The 19,770-nt window shown below is 50.4% G+C and overlaps 1 protein-coding gene across 7 annotated transcripts in view; it reads left to right on the forward strand.

The window, feature by feature from the left end:
• GRK5 (G protein-coupled receptor kinase 5) overlaps nucleotides 1–19,770 on the forward strand; it is a 231,478-nt gene that overhangs the window by 100,525 nt on the left and 111,183 nt on the right. For 6 of the 7 annotated variants that reach the window (XM_060404747.1, XM_042238657.2, XM_060404748.1 and 3 more), the window contains exon 2: nucleotides 4,408–4,503. In XM_060404747.1, the coding sequence (XP_060260730.1) occupies nucleotides 4,408–4,503 (96 nt within the window). Of the gene's footprint in view, nucleotides 1–4,405; nucleotides 4,504–19,770 lie in introns of those variants that run through there. The other variant, XM_060404751.1, reaches the window with a different exon arrangement.

Below are 19,770 nucleotides of genomic sequence, written 5' to 3' on the forward strand. Positions count from 1 at the left end.
CTCTCTCCACCTCCACCGCTGCCCCGTTACGGAGTCTCTCCCAAACTCTGCACTTCTCCTGAGTGTTGGTCATAAGGGTCATAAATAAAGCAGCATCCCTCCATTTGGTATTATCTGGGCTTAGCAGTGAGCTAGGTGCTGCGTGCTGTGCTCTTCATTTAGAACTAGCCCCATTTCACAGATGAGAAACCTCAGGCTCAGGGAGAGGGAGGGGTCCAATAAACAAACCATATGTGCAAACAGAAGCACGTATCCTCTCCAACCCACGCTGATTCAGCCACTTCCTGTCTCGAGCATCCCTCGGCTTTCTTTTCTTCACCCAGCAGCCCACTGTTGCTCATGGTCTACCTTCCATGTGCTGAAAGTGAGGTGGCTAAGAGGACAGAGTGCCCCACTACGTGGAACTCCAGCTCATCCCAGGCTTCAAAGACCAGAGCTGAGCAAGGCTGCTGGGGGTGTGGTCAGGCAGGTGGGGGTGCCTCATGGAGGAAGGGGGCTCCCTCCAAGGAGGGGATGGGGCCAATAAACAAACCACATGTGCAAACAGAAGCACGTATCTTCTCCAACCCACGCTGATGCCACTGACACTTTGGCTGATGACGCTTTGAGCACCTTGTTCTCTGTTGTAAGGGGGCCGTCCTGTGCCTTGTGTGATGTTTAACTCTGGCTCTGGCCCCTACCTGCCAGATGCTGGCAGCACTCTCATCCGGGTGTGACAACCCCAAATATCTCTAGACACTGCCAGATGTCCCCTGGAGGACAAATTGCCTAGGGGCTGAGAACCACTGCTGTCAAGGCTTTAATGTCTTCCTTACTAGATTGGGCACCACAAGAAGGAAGCCCCTTCAGTCTTTCCCATTCCTGTGTCCCCAGCATCTGCATACTGCTCGGCATTTAGTTGACGCTCAACATAATGGTTGAATGAATTAATGAGTTTGTGTTAATTTTCTTTGTGTTAACTTTCTTAATGGAGAAGTTAGTCTATAAAATTATGTTTGTGTGTGAGTGTAAAATAGACTTCTGTTTCCATAAACTGGCTACCTAAGAATCACTCGGGGGTGATTCTTTAAGTAGCCTCATTCCTGGTTCCACTCACAGAGTTGGGGTTCAAGCTGATGAGGTACAGCCTGTGAGTCCGTATGGCCAAGAGTTCTTCACCAATTCCTCAAAAAGGCAAACATAGAATGACCACATGATCCAGCGGATTTGCTCCTAGGCATATGCCTGAAGGAACTGAAAGCAGGGACTCAGATATCCAGAGCCGCCGTATCCACAGTAGCCAGAAGGTGGACACCATGCAAGCATCCACCAACAGACAAATGGATAAACAAAAGGTGGTGTGCACACACACAACAGAGGATTTATTCCACCGTGCAGTGGAGTGGAATCTGACACACACTGCAACATGGATGAGCCTGGAAGACATCCTGCCAAGTGGAATCAGCCAGTCACGGAAGACCACGTGTTGCGTGCTGTCACTCATGAGGTCCCTGGAGCAGTCAAACCAGAGAGGCAGAAAGTAGAACGGAGGTTACCAGGGTGGAGGGGCGGGGAGCTGGTGTTGGATGGGCACCGAGTTTCTGCTGGGGATGACAAAGGATTTCTGGAGCTGGATGGTGGCGATGGTTACATGACACTGTGAAGGTACTTAGTGCCGCGGAATTGTATACCTACAAATGGTTAACATGGTATATTTTCTGTTACTTATATTTTACCACACACACAAAGAGTGCTTCATACCAGCCAGATCTGGGAATGAAGAGTGTGGAATGAATGGCGGTGGGTAGAGGGGGGTGGTGGGTACTAGATGAGCTCTAACCGTTCCTTTAGGCCTTGGAGCCAGAGCTGATGAGGATGGGAGCAGACTTGGCTAATTTCTCCAGGGGGCAGCCCTCCCCTGGGGGATACACATAACTAAGCTCTAAGGGGCCAGGCTGGCTACCGAATGGAGGCTACGTGTCGTGTCCGTGGGGTCAGCTGTGCCCAGCTCTGTCTGAGCCTTGCCATGTGTCTGGTTACAGGAGAGAAGTCCCGAATCTGGGTTTATATGCAAAACCTCAGTGTTTAAATCTTGACACCTGGTTCAGTGAACAGGTGTGGGGTGGCGTGTTTTCTCGGAGGCCTGGGTCTCCACTGAAGAGCTCCAAGTTCTGCTTGCTCTTACCGATGACCTGTCACTTCTGAGGTCCAGGGGTCAGCTTTCTCTGTGATCCCTGGGAGTTCCTCTGGCTCACAGGGCTCCTGAAAGGGAGCTTTATAGACAGAAGGGTGAGTATGAGTGCCTGGGGTCTAGATTCTGCTCAGGCTGGGGTCTGGTCTCTGCCATTTGTGAGCTGTGGGGTGTAGGAGACTTGCCTCTTTCTTCCCTGTTGCTTCAGTTTCCTTGTCTTTCAAGTGGGATAGTAATAGCTCTGCCTGGGAGAGTTAGAGTGGGGACTCAGGGAAGGCCAGCTGAAGGGCTCCAACATGTATGTGGGTGGTGATGTGTGGCAGCTCCGGTGGGAGCACCGAGCATGCGTGAAGCAGTGCAGGCCATCAGCTGGGAAATTACACGACCTGGACATCTGTTTCTGCATCTGTGATGTACCTGGTGATCTGCTCCTCCAAGAGTCATTCTGGGGATTAAATAAGATAATGTCCAAACGGTGCCTGGCCACAGCGTGTGCCCCATACACATTCATTTTGTTCCTTGGAGTCCAATGCTTTTGATCTTTGTGAAGACTTGAGCAGAGGGAGCTGGAGCTGCTTGCCCAGGGCTGGAGACAGAACAAGCAGAGAGCCAGGAAGTGGACTGTGTCCTGCCCCTCTGTCATTGGCTCCCTCTCCTCCTTCCCAGCTCTGAGGATGGTCCTGGTTCTGGCCTCAGAAGCCCACATACTGGCTGTTCCAGAAGGTGGCCTCAGCTTTCTAGGGCAATTGGATAACTTGGGAATCTCCATTTATTGATACTGACTCTTTTGAGATCACGTGGACTGTAGCCTACCAGGCTCCTCTGTCCATGGAATTTTCTAGGCAAGAATACTGGAGTGGGTTGCCATTTCCTCCTCCAGGGGATCTCCCGACCCAGGGATCGAACCTGCAGCTCCTGCATTACAGGCGGCTTCTTTACCATTTGAGCCACCAGGGAAGCGGCTACATTTATTGAGATCAGCTCCATGCCAGCCCCAGAACACACACTTTGCTGGGGGTGGGCCCAGAGCCCAGCTCCTTTGGGATACCCTGGGTTGGCTGGCTGGAGAAAGGGCCCTTGCCCCGCCAGACTGGGGGGACATCACACCCACCCAGCTTAGAGAGCAGCCCAAGGTGCCAAGGGCCTGCCCAAGATCCCATGTTTCTGTAACCAGGCCCCAAACCCCACAGGTACTTGGGGTGTTGATCCCATGAAGGAGGATAAAAGGACCTTAAAATCTTGAGAGGGGCCTAAAGGGCTATGTGACCTTTAATGAGTCGCTGACCAGTGGGATTTAAGGACTACTCTGGCGACAGGGGTCAGACCAGTGCATGTCAGGTTCTTGTGGGGTCCTGAGCGTGTGATGGCACAGAGGTGCCTCCAGGCCCCATTTCCAAGCGGTGGTGGGCTCAGGGACGTGCAGGCCGGAGTCAGCAGCCCCTTGTGTACACAGCTGAGTGTTCTGATGTCTGTCCACTGTGCGGGGATAAGAAGTGGTGGGGACGCCAGGGACACCCGTGGGTGCATATATTCATTCTGTGTGCTTGTTACATGTGTGTTCACTGTGTTTGTATGTTTATCACGTGTGTATATTCATCACATGTGTGTCCCTAGCATGTGTTCATTATAGTGCACGCTGGGCAGCATACGGGGTGGGGTCGCAGCTGACGTGGTCCACCAGGAGGCCTTCCAGCCTCGAGACCCTGGGGATCATGAGGTGGGAGAAGAAGGGGGTACTCAAGGTGAGGGAGAGTTGACGTCCTTGTCCTCAGCACCTGGCCTCCAGCTGGGGATGGGGACTATCCACAGGAAACAAGAGAACAAAAAGAGGTGGTGGGGGGGCGCATTTGTGAATCCATCTCACCCATTTGTGAGTCCATTTCACCAGGCTTTCCTGAGCCAGTTGGCCAGGTTCTGCCATAGAAAGGTTGAGGTCTAGTCTGGGGCTGATGCCAGGTCCCTAGTGGGGTTGCATAGCTACGGTTAATATATCAGCGAAGAACGGGCACCCAGTGTGGGTGCGGAAGTGGGTGATGGGAGAGGCTGTGCTGGGTGGGGGAGCCCAGACCTGTGTGAGCCTGAAGGAAGGATGCATAGGCTTGATGCTGGCTGGGGAGGGGCTTGTCCCAGTCTCCCAGCTAGGAAGCTGCACCCAGGCTCGCTGGGATGGGATGTGGGCTTTGGCACCTCAGGCAACACCAGCATCAGCTCCCTGTCTTTCTCTCCCATCTCTGCAGGAGGCGGAGGAAAGCGCAAAGGGAAAAGCAAGAAGTGGAAGGAAATCCTGAAGTTCCCTCACATTAACCAGTGTGAAGACCTCCGAAGGACCATAGGTAAGCCATTCTGCTCCAGGGGGTGCAGGGAGGAGCTGGGAGGGGAGCGAGGAGCCCAGTCTCTGTAGAGTCATCTGTCCAGCGAGTCAAAATAGACAATGCTGTAAAGGGTGCCAGGTAGGAGCTCCAAGCTGATGCCCTTGCCAGTTGGCATAAAGATACAGCCAATTCATCCAAAATTCATGGAGCATTTGATGCATGCTGGGTGGGATCAACCCCCAATTACCCTCTGAGGCTGTTAATTTGCCTCCCTTACTTTGTGTGCGTGCGTATGTGCGTGCTAAGTTGCTTTGGTCATGTCCGACTCTTTGCAAACCTATGGACTATAGCCTGCCAGGCTCGTTTGTCCTCCTAAAGATGAGGAAGAGGAAGACTGGCTGGGACCTCGGGCTGTGGGGAGTGATGATGTGCCAGTGAGCTCCTGGCTTTCCTTTTTGCCTCCTTTACATCCCAGGGACCAGGTCCTGGAGACACTCACCACCCAGAAATGCCAATGGGTGCAAACAAAGAAGATGCCTCCCATCCAAAAAAAAAAAAAAAATCGTGTTATCTCTGGGCAACGGCCAGGGACACCTCACTTTCTACCTTCCTTCTCATTTACCCTTGAGCCAGATTCAGGGACCTAGTGTTCCCTCACTCTCCATATCTCTCCTCTCTGATCCTGACACTTGGAGGTGAGCAAGCTCTACTGAGGTTCATTCCCTGCCCCCTGACTCTCAGTCCCCCCAAGTCTAACCCTGCTCCCTAGGAGGCCTCAGGCCATTGCCCCAGTGCCACCAAGGCCCCTCACCTTCCAGTTGGCCTGGCCCCACCCTCTTCACTTCCGGTTTGGGGGACCCAGGAGCCTAGGATTTACCCCTGAGCTTTGCTCCGCCCGTGGACCCCACCCCACGGGCCCCACCCCATGGGCCCCAGCCCCATCTGTCTGTCTAAGTCCATAAACCAGCCTCTTGGCACAGTCCACTCCCCTGGGAGGGTGTGAGAAACGTGTGCGCTGGCGTGTGAAAATGAATTCTTCTGTTCTCCTTGAGGGCATTGAAAAGGCTCTGTGTGTGAGGGCAGTGTGAAGAGAGGCCGGGAAAACAGGAAGGCCGCCATAAACCAGCCGAGGGACTGCTGCTCACGGGGACGGGCCCCAGGGCTTGGGCCTTCCTGCGTGTTTACAGTCCGTCGCCCTGGTGTTTGCCCAGCCTCTGCTGGGGTCCTGCTGAAAGGCTTTCCTAAATAAAAATCTCATTTCTTTTCTAGACCAATACACAAACCAAACAGTGGCAAATGCTGCATTTATTTTTCCTGCACACACATGAGCTCATTTTCTGAAGCGTTGGAGAGGATGTCCTGGGACAGGCTCTGGGCCAGGGTGACCTGGCCTTTGTGGGCCTGGAAGGCCGCGTGGGAAGGCTCTTCATTAGAGGGGAGGACGGAGCCCTCTAGGATCCCCTGGACAACAACTGCAGGCCATCTCCCCCAGCAGAAACCCCAGGGTGATTTTAAGAAATGAAGAGGGCACCCAGTGGACCCCCTGCTGAAACCACAGCAGCCTCTCCTCCTACCTGGAATGAAACACAAACTTCTCACCGTGCTTTGTGAGCACTTTGCCCATTGTAAGAAGCCTAGGGATCCCTTCTCAGAATAATGCTTTTATATATACAGAAAATAAAGTACATGGTGTTGCAAAGGAAACCAGTTCTTTTCAGATAATTAGACACTTTAAAATATTATGATCTTGAAGTATATGAGCTTTTTTGTCCTTCAGTCATGTCTGACTCTTTGAGGTCCCATGGCCTGTAGTCTGCCAGGCTCCTCTGTCCATGGAATTTTCCAGGCAAAACTACTGGAGCAGGTTGCCATTGCCTACTCCAGGGGATCTTCCCAAGCCACGCATCAAACCTGCATCTCTTGCATCTCCTGCTTGGCAGGTGGATTCTTTTACCACTGTACCACCTGGGAAACTGTAATAACGCTCAGCAACTGGTCTAATAGCTACTGTAATTCTGAATTAGTGAGGAGCATAAGTAATATTTCCAGATACCTGCAATGATGGCGATATGAATGGGTGTGAGATTTCTATTGTTGATCATTCCCAGGCACTGCTAACGTTACTGTGGGTTGTTTGTTGACATTCATGACTCAAGGAAATGCTCATTTCCAGTTAGAGGCTGATGAAAAGAGAGACGATGTTTTTCTCCATCCAAGTTCAGTGAGTGAGTGAAGTTGCTCAGTTGTGTCCGATTCTTTGTGACCCCATGGACTGTAGCGTACCAGGCTCCTCCATCCATGGGATTTTTCCAGGCAAGAATACTGTTGTGGATTGCCATTTCCTTCTCCAGGAGGTCTTCCTGACCCAGGGATTGAACCCGGGTCTCCCGCATTGTAGGCAGACGCTTTACCGTCTGAGTCACCAGGGAAGTCAAGGTTCAGGGACCTCTTGAGTCCCATCCATCGACCTCTTGGCAATGCCCTTGCTATGCTGCCCTGTGTGAGTCTGCCTTCACCCTGGTCTCAGTCACTTCCTCCTCCTCTAGTGACTTTGCTGTGCTGGTTGCTTTTTCCTTGACTACCCCAAGCTTGTCTCTAGCCTAGAGCCTCTGCTGGTCCCTCTGCCTGGAATGCTCTTCCCCCACATTCAGGGGACCTTTAGGTCTCAGTTCAGATAGCACCTCCATAGAAAAGCCTTCCTGGGACTTCCCTAAAAGTAAACTCATATCTTTCCCTGGTGGCCCAGACAGTAAAGCGTCTGCCTGCAATGCGGGAGACCCTGGTTCGATCCCTGGGTCGGGAAGATCCCCTGGAGAAGGAAATGGCAACCCACTCCAGTATTCTTGCCTGGAGAATCTTATGGACAGAGGAGCCTGGTAGGTTCTAGTCCATGGGGTCGCAAAGAGTAGGACCTGGTGGTCCAGTAGCTAAGACCGTGCTCGCATTGTAGGGGTGCAGGTTCCATCCCCGGTCAGGGAACTAGATCCCACATGCTGCAACCAAAGATCCTGCATGCCGCGGTGAAGGTGGAAGATCCTGCTTGCCACAGCTGAGACCCGGTACCGCCAAACAAATAAATATTTTTTTAAAAAAGAAAAGAAAAGCCTTTCCAACTAACCTTTAGAAAGGAACTGTATTCTCCCTTTAATTGCTATCTTTCACGTAGTACCGTCTATCAATGCTCTTGGCCCATGACCCCAGCTGCAGTCATCTTGTGTTTAGTTGTGGACCTGTGGGTTTTCTCTCTCCCTCACTGGACTGAATGTCCCATGACCACAGTGACTGTGGGGGTCACCACTAGGACAGTGCCTGGCACACTGTAGGGGCTCATTAAATACTGGGAGAGTCAATGAAATATTGAAAATTAGGGCTCTGTTTAGAAAATCTGTGACATGAGTGTGGCATTCCCAAATTTAACGTAGCCCATGGCTTAAAACGAAAAGTCATGAAAGTTCAGGCTTATAAGGTACCTTAGAAAGCATCTGCTTTAACACTCGCTTCCCCCACTCCCTACCAGATAGATGAACAAGTCAGAGGGGCAGGTGACCTGGTGACTCCTGGCCCAGGCCAGTTTCCCCTGAGGCTGCAATTAGAATAATTCTTACAGTGATGTTAGACTTTTACAGAATTCTCAACTCAAAGAACTGGACAGCATCTTGTCCAATCACCCTTTTCAGACCTGAGTCTGAATTTCAGAGTCTGTTAGCCTCCAATAGGAGAAGTGACCTGCCCTGGACAGGACAGTCCAGGCCCTTGGTCCTCAGCTGCAACTCTCCACTCACCAGCATTATATTGACTCACAAACATTTTTTGACATCGGCCCCCAGCCAGTACCCAAAGCAGAGAGACTGCTTAGGCACTCAGAAAAAGAGACATTTCTGTCTCTTTTTTTCCTCTCATCTTCTAAGTGTGGGTTGCATGTTCATCTGATTACTAAGTTTATTGAGCCCTCATGGTATGCTATGCACTTGGGAAATAGGCCTGATTCCTGACCCCCCACCCCTGCTGCCACCCCCAAGCTCATTCATGGCTGAACCCAGGAGGATGGCGGAAATAGGTGAGAGCAAACTGAGAAAGTTTCATGTTGGAGGGACAGGTTGCTGAGCTGGAGAACCGTACCGCAGGTCTTCCACCCATCAAGAACTTCTCTGGAGGAAATAACATCACTCTGAGCCTCTCAGGGCATCGCTTTGTGTGAGCTCCCAAGGGACATGTACCACACTCTCCATCTTGGGTCTCCATTGCTGGTACTGGGAGTAGGTGGATGGATGGATGGATAAAGTGATTGAATGAGTGCTGCCCTCTTTCCCAGCCTGGAAACTGTAACTAACTGTGAATGGCAGCAATGAGTATTAAGACAGAGATTCCTTGCCACATGTATCTACTTCCAATTGAGCCCCAGACATCAGTAACCAATTTTAGACAGTCCTGGCAGAGAGCAGACAGATCATGAGAAGAGGAAGTGTTCTCTAATATCTGCTTGATGAAACATCGAATAATGGCATTCGTTAGTAAGCTAATTGTAAGATAATTAGAGAGTGCCCAAATCAAAGTAGTTCTCAGAATATCCAGAACTTGGAAGGCGGGAACATCATTGTGAAGATAAAAGATTGTTGAGGTCTGCAAATATTTCTCAGTGACGCAGAAAGTTCTTTTGGGCATAAAGTGTGGCATTTTTATTTATTTAGCTCAGGCTCATTGCATACTTTATTCTTTCATTAAAAAAGGAAAAAAAAGAGCATGAGGGGGCTTGAGTGAAAGAGTTGATTATTCCACTATTTGGCAATATTTCTGCAGGAACTGTCCAAAAGCTATATAATAAATCAAGCCCCCTCCCCACCTCCTGGCGGGGTGACGTTTACGAGGAGACTTTTCACAGAAAGTAGATGCCGCCGTGCTCAGCACCCTCACGGACGGACAAGACAGGAGAGATTTCATTTGCCATGTGGGAGAGAACCACTTGCCAAGCCTTAACTCTTTCTAGGAGCAGCGACTCTAGGCTGTGGGGGATTTCTAGAAGAAACTGTAGACTTTCAACTTTAAAGAAGAAAAACCACGGGGCTTCCCAGGCGATCCAGTGGTTAAGCTTCCGCTTTTCAATGCAGGGGGTGCTGGTTCAATCCCTGCAATGAGGGAGTAAGGTCCCATATGCCTCGGTGTGCAGCCGAAAAACATTTAAAAATAAAAGAAGAAAATGAAAATAAGGTGAAGTCTGCCTTGAACTAGCCTAGTCTTGATTATTCACTCAGTGTTGCCCATGGTCTTTCAACAAAAAAATCAGCCCACAGACATGTGTTAAGCCCCTACTCCATGCTGGGCATCACTGCAGACCCAGGAGCTGTACCATTGGCCGCAGAACCAGTGTTCTCTTGTGGAAGACCATTGGCATTAAAGTCAAATGGTGGCTCTGTGGCTCCCAGTTATGTGACATGGGGCGAGTTGCTTAGTTTCTCTGGCTTGCAAATTTCTTTGTCTAGAAAATGGGACACGCTAATATCAGCCTGGCAGAATTGTTGGGAGGGCAAGCAGGGTGCCTACTACATACCATCCTTATCACCATTATCATCATGGTGCTGGTGGTGTAGGGTAAAGGTTGAAGGCCCTGGAGGGGAGGCTTTAGAATTTCCCAAAGATGCCAAATTGGCTACAAAAGAGTGGGGGGCTAGCCACTTCTGTGCAGACGTCACGTGGGTCCAGTGCCCAGGGACCCCTGCCTTGGGTCATTTGAATCCTTCCCTTCCTTGAACCCTTGCCTCCAGCCTCTGCTTCCTGGGCCACCCTGCTCCCTGCAGCCCTTGGCCCTCCTTCCTCCTCTGTGGAAGCTGATGGTGTCACACTATGCCCAGATCCCTGGCCTGGTAGGTTTCTTTCCTAGGACACAAGGATGCTCTGGAAGGTTGCACCCTGGAGCCTTAACAAGGGTTACCCCTGGGAAAGCCATTTCCCGGTGGCTCAGCAGGTAAAGAATCCACCTGCAATGCAGGAGGCACAGGAGATGCGGGTTTTATCCCCGGGTTGGGACGATCCGTTGGAGGAGGAAACAGCAACCCAATTCATATTCTTGCCTGGAGAACTCCATGGGCTGAGGTCTATGGGGTCGCAAAGGAGTCAGACACGACTGAAGTGACTTAGCACCAGAGAAGGCATAGAGGTCAGAGGGGACGTTAGCTTTATCTGTAAGATGTTTTTTTAAAAATAATATTTTGTATTTTGTGCCTTGAGATTTTGCACTTTTTAAAAAAGGTTTATTTTTAAATTTTTGGCTGTGCTGGATGTTCGTTGCCTCTTTGGCCTTTTTCTCTAGCTGTGGCAAGTTGGGGACTGTTCTCTAGTTTTGGTGGATGAGCTTCTGATTGCAGTGGCTTCTCTTGTTGTGGAGCGTGGGCTGTAGGGTGCTCGGGCTTCAGTAGTTGTGGCTCACGGGCTTAGTTGCATGTGGGATCTTCCCAGATCAGGGATTGAACTGGTGTCTCCCACACTGGGAGGGGCGGATTCTTTACCACTGAACCACCAGGGAGGCCCTATAAGGTGATTTTTTTATAAAAGAGAAAGAATTGGCAAGTTATTTGTGTGGTCAAAGTTGAATGCTTAAAGATGAGATCTGCTGCCTGCTTCCATAGTGGGGCACTGGGGACAGTGATGCCATTTCCCTCTTTCCTGGTAGATTTTGGGTCCACTAATGAGTCTGACCTCTGAGAGGATGATAAGAGTCTTGCCGTCTTTGCAGGTCCTGTAGGACTGGCCGAGGGGCTCCTGCTTGGTACTTGTGGTATGCTGGCAGGTGGGAGCCACCTGATAGCCAAAAGCCTTTGCCTGGTAGGGGGAGTCTCAGGACTTTCAGTCCTACAAGGATTTGGAGGAAGCCCAGGCCTGGATCATCCCAGTCTGACCTGGGACCCCCATCCTTGGAGTCTCCAGCCTCCTCCTGGGGTGCTCAGCGCTACATTCTGACCAGCAGGGTCCCCCTCATCCCACCCATGGTGGACTCCTGCCTGTACGTTGTTGGCATCCCCTGAATGGAATGGGTGGCCAGGGTCCTTTCCCAGAGATGAGACAGGGCTGGTCTCTGCTGCAAACAGCCTCCCTTTCTGCTCGTCCCTGCTCACAGGCAACTGGTCCCTTGGCGTTGCCAGGCACACATCAGGGTCTGGAGAGGAGTCTGGGCTCCTGAGACAGGTCTCACCCCACCCAGGGTCTGTGTGACCCAGGCCCCTTCAGGCCTGCCAGGCTGGCATGCAAGCGCTTGATTTCCTTGTCAGGGATACCAAGTCTCTCTGCAGACGTCATTCCCGTCCTTGGGGTGATAAAGGCGCGTCCCGTCTGTCATTCTGCCACTTGCCATGCTCTGATAAGGCTCAGCATCTGCTTGTCCTTGGAGGGCAAGATAAATTTAGATGTGGTGGATTTAGAGCATCAGGTGACCTTTTTGCAGCTGTAGCTCTTAGGAGGGAGAGAGTTGCCTGGCTAGTCCCACAGTTTGCTGGGCATTAGTCTTTTACCTCTCCACCAAGATCAAGCCAAGGATTTCTCAAAATTGCCAACAACCATAAGAAGCTAGGAGGAAAGCTTGGAGCAGATGGGCCAGAAGGAAGCAGTACTGCTCACCACTGGAGTACCAATACCAATACCACTGGAAGGCGAGGGCTGGATCCTCAGTGCCTAGCCTGGCCTTGGGTGCAAGCACAATGCTCAGTGGTCCTAGGTGATGGGTTTCATGTTGGGAGATTCTTAAAACAGAGCTTTGATAGGGATTTTATAGATGATCCGATGTTGTGGTGTCCAAAGGCTACCCTGCAGGGAGCATGAAAGATCTAAATTAGACTTCTGTCTGATCAGGCTTTCTTTTTGCCTTTTATATTTGGGTTTCTGTGTAAGGTTTTATTCCAGAGTTAAAACCAAGTCTGAAACCCATGGTTCTAAGCCAAGTCTCCCATTTTCCAGGTAAGTAAACTGAGTCCCAGAGAGACAAGTGACTTGATGAGGTCTCTCTGTGACTCACTGTCTTAGTGGGCTCAGGCTGCCAGAGCAAAATGCCACAGACCAGGGGGCTTAAACAACAGAAATTCATTGTCTCACAATTCTGGAAGCTGGAGGCCCAAGATCAAGGTGTCAGCGGTATTGCTTCCTTCTGAGCCCATCTGCTCCAGGCTTTCCTCCTAGCTTCTTATGGTTGTTGGCGATTTTGAGAATTCCTTGGCTTGTAGAAACATCACAACTAACCTCATCTTCATCTTCACATGGCATTCTTGGGTGTGTGTGTGTCTGTGTATATTCAAATTTCCCGTTTTTTTAAGGACATCAGTTACATTGGTGTCATATTGGATTAGGGTTTATCCCAATGACCTTATTTTAACTTGATCACCTCTGTGAAGACCTTATTTTCAAATAAGATCACATTATAAAGGACTAGGGGTGAGGACTCCAACATACCTTCTTTGTTGTTCAGCTGCCAAGTTGTGTTCAGCTTTTCGAGACCCCATGGACTGCAACATGCCAGGCTTCCTTGTCCTTCAGTATCTCCTGGAGTTTGCTCAGACTCACGTCCATTGAGTTGGTGATGCCATCCAACCACCTCAGTCCTCTGTCATCCCCTTCTCCTGTCCGCAATCTTTGCCAGCATCAGGGTCTTTACCAATGAGCTGGCTCTTCGCATCAGGTGGCCAAAGTATTAGAGCTTCAGCTTCAGCATCAGACCTTCCAGTGAATATTGAGGGTTTTTTTCCTGTAAGATTGACTGGTTTGACCTCTTGGCACTCTCAAGGGAGTCTTCTCCAGCACCACCATGTCTTCTTGAGGGATCACAATCCAACCCCTAAGAACCCACCTTCTCACATGGTTTCTGGAGTTCAAGTTCAAGGGACCAGAGGACCCAGAATCCTCCCAAGTCTGAGAGTAGACCTGCCCCTCCTTCCCGAGGTGGCTCACTGCTTCCCCACAGGCCACAGGAATGTCTATAGGACGATTGACTGCTTTCCAAACCATGCTGCTTGGTGCTTTTGTGTTCCCTCTTTTTATTTTTGTTGTTATTGTTCAAGTCATTGTAATTGGTAAATTACTTTGCTAAAAAGCCTAAGAGAATGCGCATGAAGGACCACACATGAAGGCCACTGGGCTGTAGCCATGCTTAACACTTGCCTGTAATTCCTTCTGGCTTTTACCCCTGTGTATATACCATGGTTTTGTTTATTAATCTTTTTCTTAATATAATTTTAAAAATATTTTCCCATGTCATGAAAAACCTCCATAAATGTGATTTATGTTTTTCTATTTGACGCGTATTTTTTGAGTGTCAGGCATTGAGGATATATCAGTGGACCAAACACAAACTTCTGTTCTCAGGGGCTGTCTGGAGGGGTGATTGTCTACACCAGGGGACTGTGGGGAACTAGCCTACTGCCCGGTCCGCCCCCACCTGTGTGGTTTATTTCCTTATTTATTATTTCCTTTAAGTTATCTTGAAAAGAAGCCCTCTTTCAGTGGCCTCAAATGAATCTGATTTTTTAAAGGCCTCCTATCTATCCCATGGTCTTCCCAGGTGGCTCAGTGGTAAAGAATCTGCCTGCCAATGCAGGAGATGCAGGTTCGATCCCTGGGTTGGGAAGATCCCCTGGAGGAGGAAATGGGGACCCACTCCAGTATTCTTGCCTGGGAAATCCCATGGATAGAGGAGCCTGGTGGGCTAGAGTCCACGTGGTTGCAAAGAGTCGGACATGACTAAGCACACACACACACATATATCCCATATATGTATTGTAATTTAGGGTGGTTTTTTTTTTTTTTTTTTTTGGCCACCAGGCAGCATTTAGGATCTTAGTTCCCCAATCAGGGATCAAGCCCATGTCCCCAGCATTGGAAGCACAGAGTCTTTTTTTTAATTTTTTACTGTATTTATTTTTAATTGGAGGATAATTGCTTTGCAATATTGTGTTGGTTTCTGCCGTACAACATGAATCAACCACAGGTGTACATATGTCCCCTCCCTCTTGAACCTCCCTCCCGCCTCCCACCCCATCCCAGCCGTCTAGGTTGTCACAGAGCACCAGGCTGAGCTCCCTGCACTATACAGCAACTCCCACTAGCTATCTGTTTTACAGATGGTAATGTATATATTTCAGTGCGACTCTCAATTCATCTCACCCTCTCCTTTCCCCACTGTGTCTATAAGTCTGTTCTCTATGTCTGAATCTCTATTTCTGCCCTGTAAATAGGTTCATCAGTACCATTTTTCTATATTCCATATATGTGTATGTGTGTTAATATGTGATATATGTGGAAGCACAGTCTTAACCACTGGACTTCTAGGGAAGCCCCTGGGTTTTTTTCTTTTCCCCTCTCATTTTTTGCCATCACAATTAGTGTTCAGATTACCCTCTTTGTACTTCATTGTGACATTGCAGTCTCTGGTTCAGAGGTGAGAAAGCCCACGCCATCTTTGTGAATGCAGACACATTTAGCTAAACCCAAGTGGACTGCGCTCTGCCCTCTGCCTCCCTCGCTTCCTCTGGGATGTTCCATTTCCAGCTCGCGCTTGCATCCACAGATGCCATTAACGTGAAATGTGCTGCTGATGGACAAAGCCAGTGAGGTTTGATGAACACCTCCGCCCCGCTTGCCAGCCCCGATTCCCTGTAGTCGCAGGCAAGAGAAGGGTTTTCTGTCTGTTTTAAGGCCTGTTGCTGAAAACAAGGGGAAAACAAGCTGGCTTATGCAGCAGCAGGGACCTCAAAGCAGCCCAAGAGGCCAGCCGACCCGCACAGCCTGAGCGCGACAGAGTTCTCCCCATACAGAGACTCTAGGACAACACTGCTGACGGTCTCTGCCCAGACTATTTACAGAATTTATTTCCTGAGCTCTGTCTTCAGCAGCCCCTTGGCAGCGTCAACCCCAGCGTCTGCCTCAGCGCGTTAAACACCCCTTGTTCCAAGTACCCCAGAGCTAGCACCCAAGGGAGAGTGAGAAAAAAATGTGGGTGGAGGGATATGTGGGGCCAGTATAAACTTTCAAATTAAAAAAAAAAAAGGAACAACAACAAAAAAATGTATCCCCTGAAGAGCTCCTGGGAGCCTGAGCTCCTGCTGACTTCTCCCTGCTGCCCCCCTCCAGCCAGTACCGGGAAGGGGAAGACGCAAAATCAAGAAACCTGCAAACTCAGCCCGGCCTTTTGTTCATTCTTCTTCTTTTTTTATTTTTTCTGTTTCACAATTGTACTGTCCTTGCATCGTCTTTAAAACTTATTTTTTTAGTTATCTTTTAGTTCTTTTTCTCTTTACAGAAATAAACCCGTTGATGAAATTTCTAAAATGGAATCTAGAAAGAGGAGAATAAAACTTGCTGATGAGATAATCACTGTTGTTTCCATATGTGGCCCTTTCACAGTTTGCTATGCTTAGAATTGTGCTAGCTGTCTTTTGTTTCCCTGCCCAGAAGTCAGGTACCATTTTGAATGAAAATAAATGGTTGTAGTGTCTCTTGTGGCCTCGGAGGTAGGAGACCCAGGTTCCTGGGCTACTGCCTTGGTTTTGTGGCCTTTTGAAAGTCACTTAACCCCAATTTGCCCATCTTTAAAATGGGGATCTGATCATCCTTCCTACCTTACTGGATGATCAGGTGTCCAGTGGAGTTACTGGTAGAAAGTGCTTTGTCATGGGCTTTGCAGATTGTTGCTGGTCGTTTTCAACATGGTCATGTGACCCTGGGCTTCCCTGGTGGCTTAGACAGTAACAAGTCTGCCTGAAATGCAGGAGAGATGGGTTGGATCTCTGGGTTGGGAAGATCCCCTGGAGAAGGGGAATGGCTACCCACTCTAGTATTCTTGCCTGGAGAATCCCATATACAGAGAAGCCTGGCGGGCTACCATCCATGGGGGTTGCAAAAAGTCAAACACAACTGAGCGACTACAAATACTACCAGCATCACTGTCATGCCAGCCCCCTCTGCCTAGTGGGCAGAGATGGACACAGAGGTGATATTGCTCCGGGGCTTCGACTGAGCCCAGCTTGAGACAGAGTGAGATGCTGAGAATGGCTTTGCCAAAAAATGCCATCGTCAGGATTGGGCGTCAGCAACTCTGGGAGTGCCTGGCAGCTGTAGGCACTGTGCTTGTGCCTCAGGCAGGTCAGCTGGGACAAAGCTATTGAGGGACTGACCCATTTCCATCAATTTGGTCGAGAGACACCAGTGAAGAACATGAGACACCAGGGTTGGAGCCAGGCTCTGTTCCTTACTGACTATGACTTTGGGCAAAATGATGTAACTTCCCTAACCCCAGTCTCTCTGTCTGCAAAAAGGGGAATAGAAGTTGCGAGGATTGACTGGAGATGCACAGTGGGAGGGCTGTGCCCAGGGCCTGGCTCACAGCGAGTGTCCAGGGGCAGCTGCTTCATCCCCTTCCTCTGCATTATCACTGTTGTCAACAGTCCCGTTCAGGTCAGAGCTCTGTTTCTTGGTTCCCAGGGTGGTGGTTGCCAAGTCCTGCTGGCTTTAAGTTTATCTGTCCATTCATTCGTTCATTCATCTGTTAAATCCTTACTCTATGCCAGGGATCCAGGGAGCTGCCAGGTGGTGGGGAGCTGCTTTCCGGAGTGGCTCCTGGCAGCATGGACTGGGCTGTGTATTTCCTTTATGTAACCTGGATGTAACCCTTTTCTCTCAGCCCTCAAAGTCTCTATTTACTTACTCTTAGCAGACTTAGAAGTTCTCATGGTTACCACCAGAAACCCCCCTCCTTAAAGGCCACTTCACCTATCCCTCTGCCTCCAGGCAAGATGGGCCTCAACCAACACAGATGCATGAGTGTTAACCCACAAATCCCTGATCAGCTTTCACTCTGGGCAAGGTGCAGCCGAGGGCTCCCAGGGGGTGCGTGTTAGGCCAGCTCCATCCCTTAAGGAGCTGTCCCTAATCGGGGAGACAGGGCAGGAAGCACACACAAGATGCCGGGTAATGGCCGTGAGAATGTGGGCAGCTGTCACAAGTCAGTCCTCAGTACCAAATGCCTAGAGGTGGCGGGGGGAGAAGCGGGGACAGAGACATCTCTGTGGGACAGGAAGTTCCCAGCTGGAGTCACTGGGAGAAAGGGAAAGCTTCTGGGGTCAACAGGCTCAGCATCGTCAGCATCATCCACCCAGCAAGCATTTCCTGGGCACTCACTGTGGCCAGGCATCAGGCTGCTTCCCTTACAGACACATGCTCACTGAAGCGTTACAAACCCTATGGAACAGGTGTCACTTTTCCCTGCCCCTGTTTCATGGGTGAAGATGCAGAGATGCAGAGGGATTAGTAAATTGCTCAAAGTTACAGAGCTCTGGGAGAGGCAGAACTCAGATCGAAACCTGGGCCGGAGTCAAGGCCATACTGACTGACTTCCACCACGTTGGCCGTGGTTTCCCCACGGGAATGGGACAGCTGGCGGACATTTGAGATGCAATGATGCCCTGCTTCGGTGAGCTTTGTGCAGAGAAGTCATGAGGGATGAGGTCTAAGAGAGACACCACCCGTGCCTCCAAGCTGGAATGTTAGGTCTTCATCCTGCAGGTAGCAGGGAGCTGTAGCATTACAACCCCTGCCGCCATTCTCAGTGGGAGCAGAGAGCAGAGAGAGGCTGTGGATGGAGCAGCCTGGCCTTTCTGGGTGATACAACATTCATTCACTTCTCCAAATATTTATTCTTTACCTACTATGTGCCAGGGAGAAATGAGACAGTGTTTCTCAGGCACCCAGCCCAGGACCTGGAATGTCCCAGAAATGGCCTCCTCTTCTGAGGCCAGGATGCCTTGGCTCAGGTGACCCTGCAGAGTCAGGAGGGGCTGGAGCTTCCTCACCTGCTGCTGCAGGCTGGGCACAGGTTTCTCTTTTCGATGCTGGGTCATGGAATGCCTTTCACATCACCTGTGAGGTCTCCGAGCCAGCAGCTCTTCCCGCTGCCCACCTGTCTCTCCCCCTTCTTTTTGGGGGTGACTTCTGGCTCCCCTGCTGTCTGTCCTCTCTCACCCCCACCCCTACACTGGGCCTTGTAAAAGGTGGGAGATGGGCGTGAATGTCACACTGGCTGTCTCTCTGCCCGGGGTGTGCCTGTATGAGCGATTGCTTCAGGCACATTCCGGGTGAGGCTTGCAGACCTGAGCCGACTGGGGCTCAGAAGGTGGGGGTGTGGGCTGCAGAGGGAACTCTCCAGCCCCACAGTCCTCTGGCCTCCTCCTCTGGCCAGTCAGCCATGAGACCTGTTCTCTTGTAGCTTCTGCCACCCTCTGACCTTGTTGGGGTTTAACGTGAAAGGAGTCATTCTTGGAGTGCTTGCCACTCACCCCAGCCTGCATCCCTCCCACATTCCTGTTCCCTGCAATGGCTGCACTAGGTAGAAACCTGAGATTCTGAGATCTGCCCCATTTTCTCCATCTCTTTGCCCCAACTGAGGGATGTCAAGACTTGTGCTATCTGTTGCCCTCCAGCTTTCCAGAAGAGTCTGCGGGGCTTCCGTGTTGTTGAGGGAATCAGCCTGGCACGTGTGTCTATATCATCAGACCCTGTGCCCCGAAGGTAGGCTACTGGCTGTCTCGTATCCCTCTCACCTGCGCAGATACCAGGTAGAGTGACTCTGCCCTGGAGACACCATGGGCAGGGGAGGGCAGTTTCTGGGCCTGGGGTTAGAAGGTCCACATTCTGCCAGATGCCAACTTACCAGCGCTGTGCCTTAAGCCAATCGATCACCCACCTCTTTTTGTTTTGTTTTCAATGAACAGACTCTATTTTTTAAAACCATTTTAGTCTGGTGGAAATATTGAGCAGGAAGTACAGAGAGTTCCCACAGAGTCCCTGTACAAGCCTCAGTTTTCTCATCTGTCAAACGGGGATGGCCCCTCACCTTGTTCTTACTGCACTTACTGTTCTTACCATCCCCTCGCCCCCATTTTATGGATGATAAGATTGAGGCTGAGAGACAAGGGGCTAGTTCAGGGTCACTGACTGGGGAGTGTAACAGCCTAACTCCTAGCTTGGGGGTGTGGAGGTTCAGGCAGGTAGGGCATGGGCACGGGAGGGATGAGCTGAGTGGGACCCTCATAAGGCCTCCTGGAGGGTGAAGAGTCTCCCCTGGAGCAGCTCTGATCTCTGCCGTCTGGTTTGCAGCAGGAAGGGAAGAGCGCCTCCCAGCGGCTGCTCGGCTCACGCATCCTTGGAGGGGCCTTCATTCATTTATTTATTCAGTGAGGTTTTTTTTTTAGTATGTTGATTGCACTAGGTATTTGCAGGGGCTTCTCTAGTTGTGACGAGCAGGCTTAGTTGCTCTGCAGC

The sequence above is a fragment of the Ovis aries genome, chromosome 22 (assembly GCF_016772045.2).
Source record: "Ovis aries strain OAR_USU_Benz2616 breed Rambouillet chromosome 22, ARS-UI_Ramb_v3.0, whole genome shotgun sequence".
NCBI lineage: Eukaryota > Metazoa > Chordata > Mammalia > Artiodactyla > Bovidae > Ovis > Ovis aries.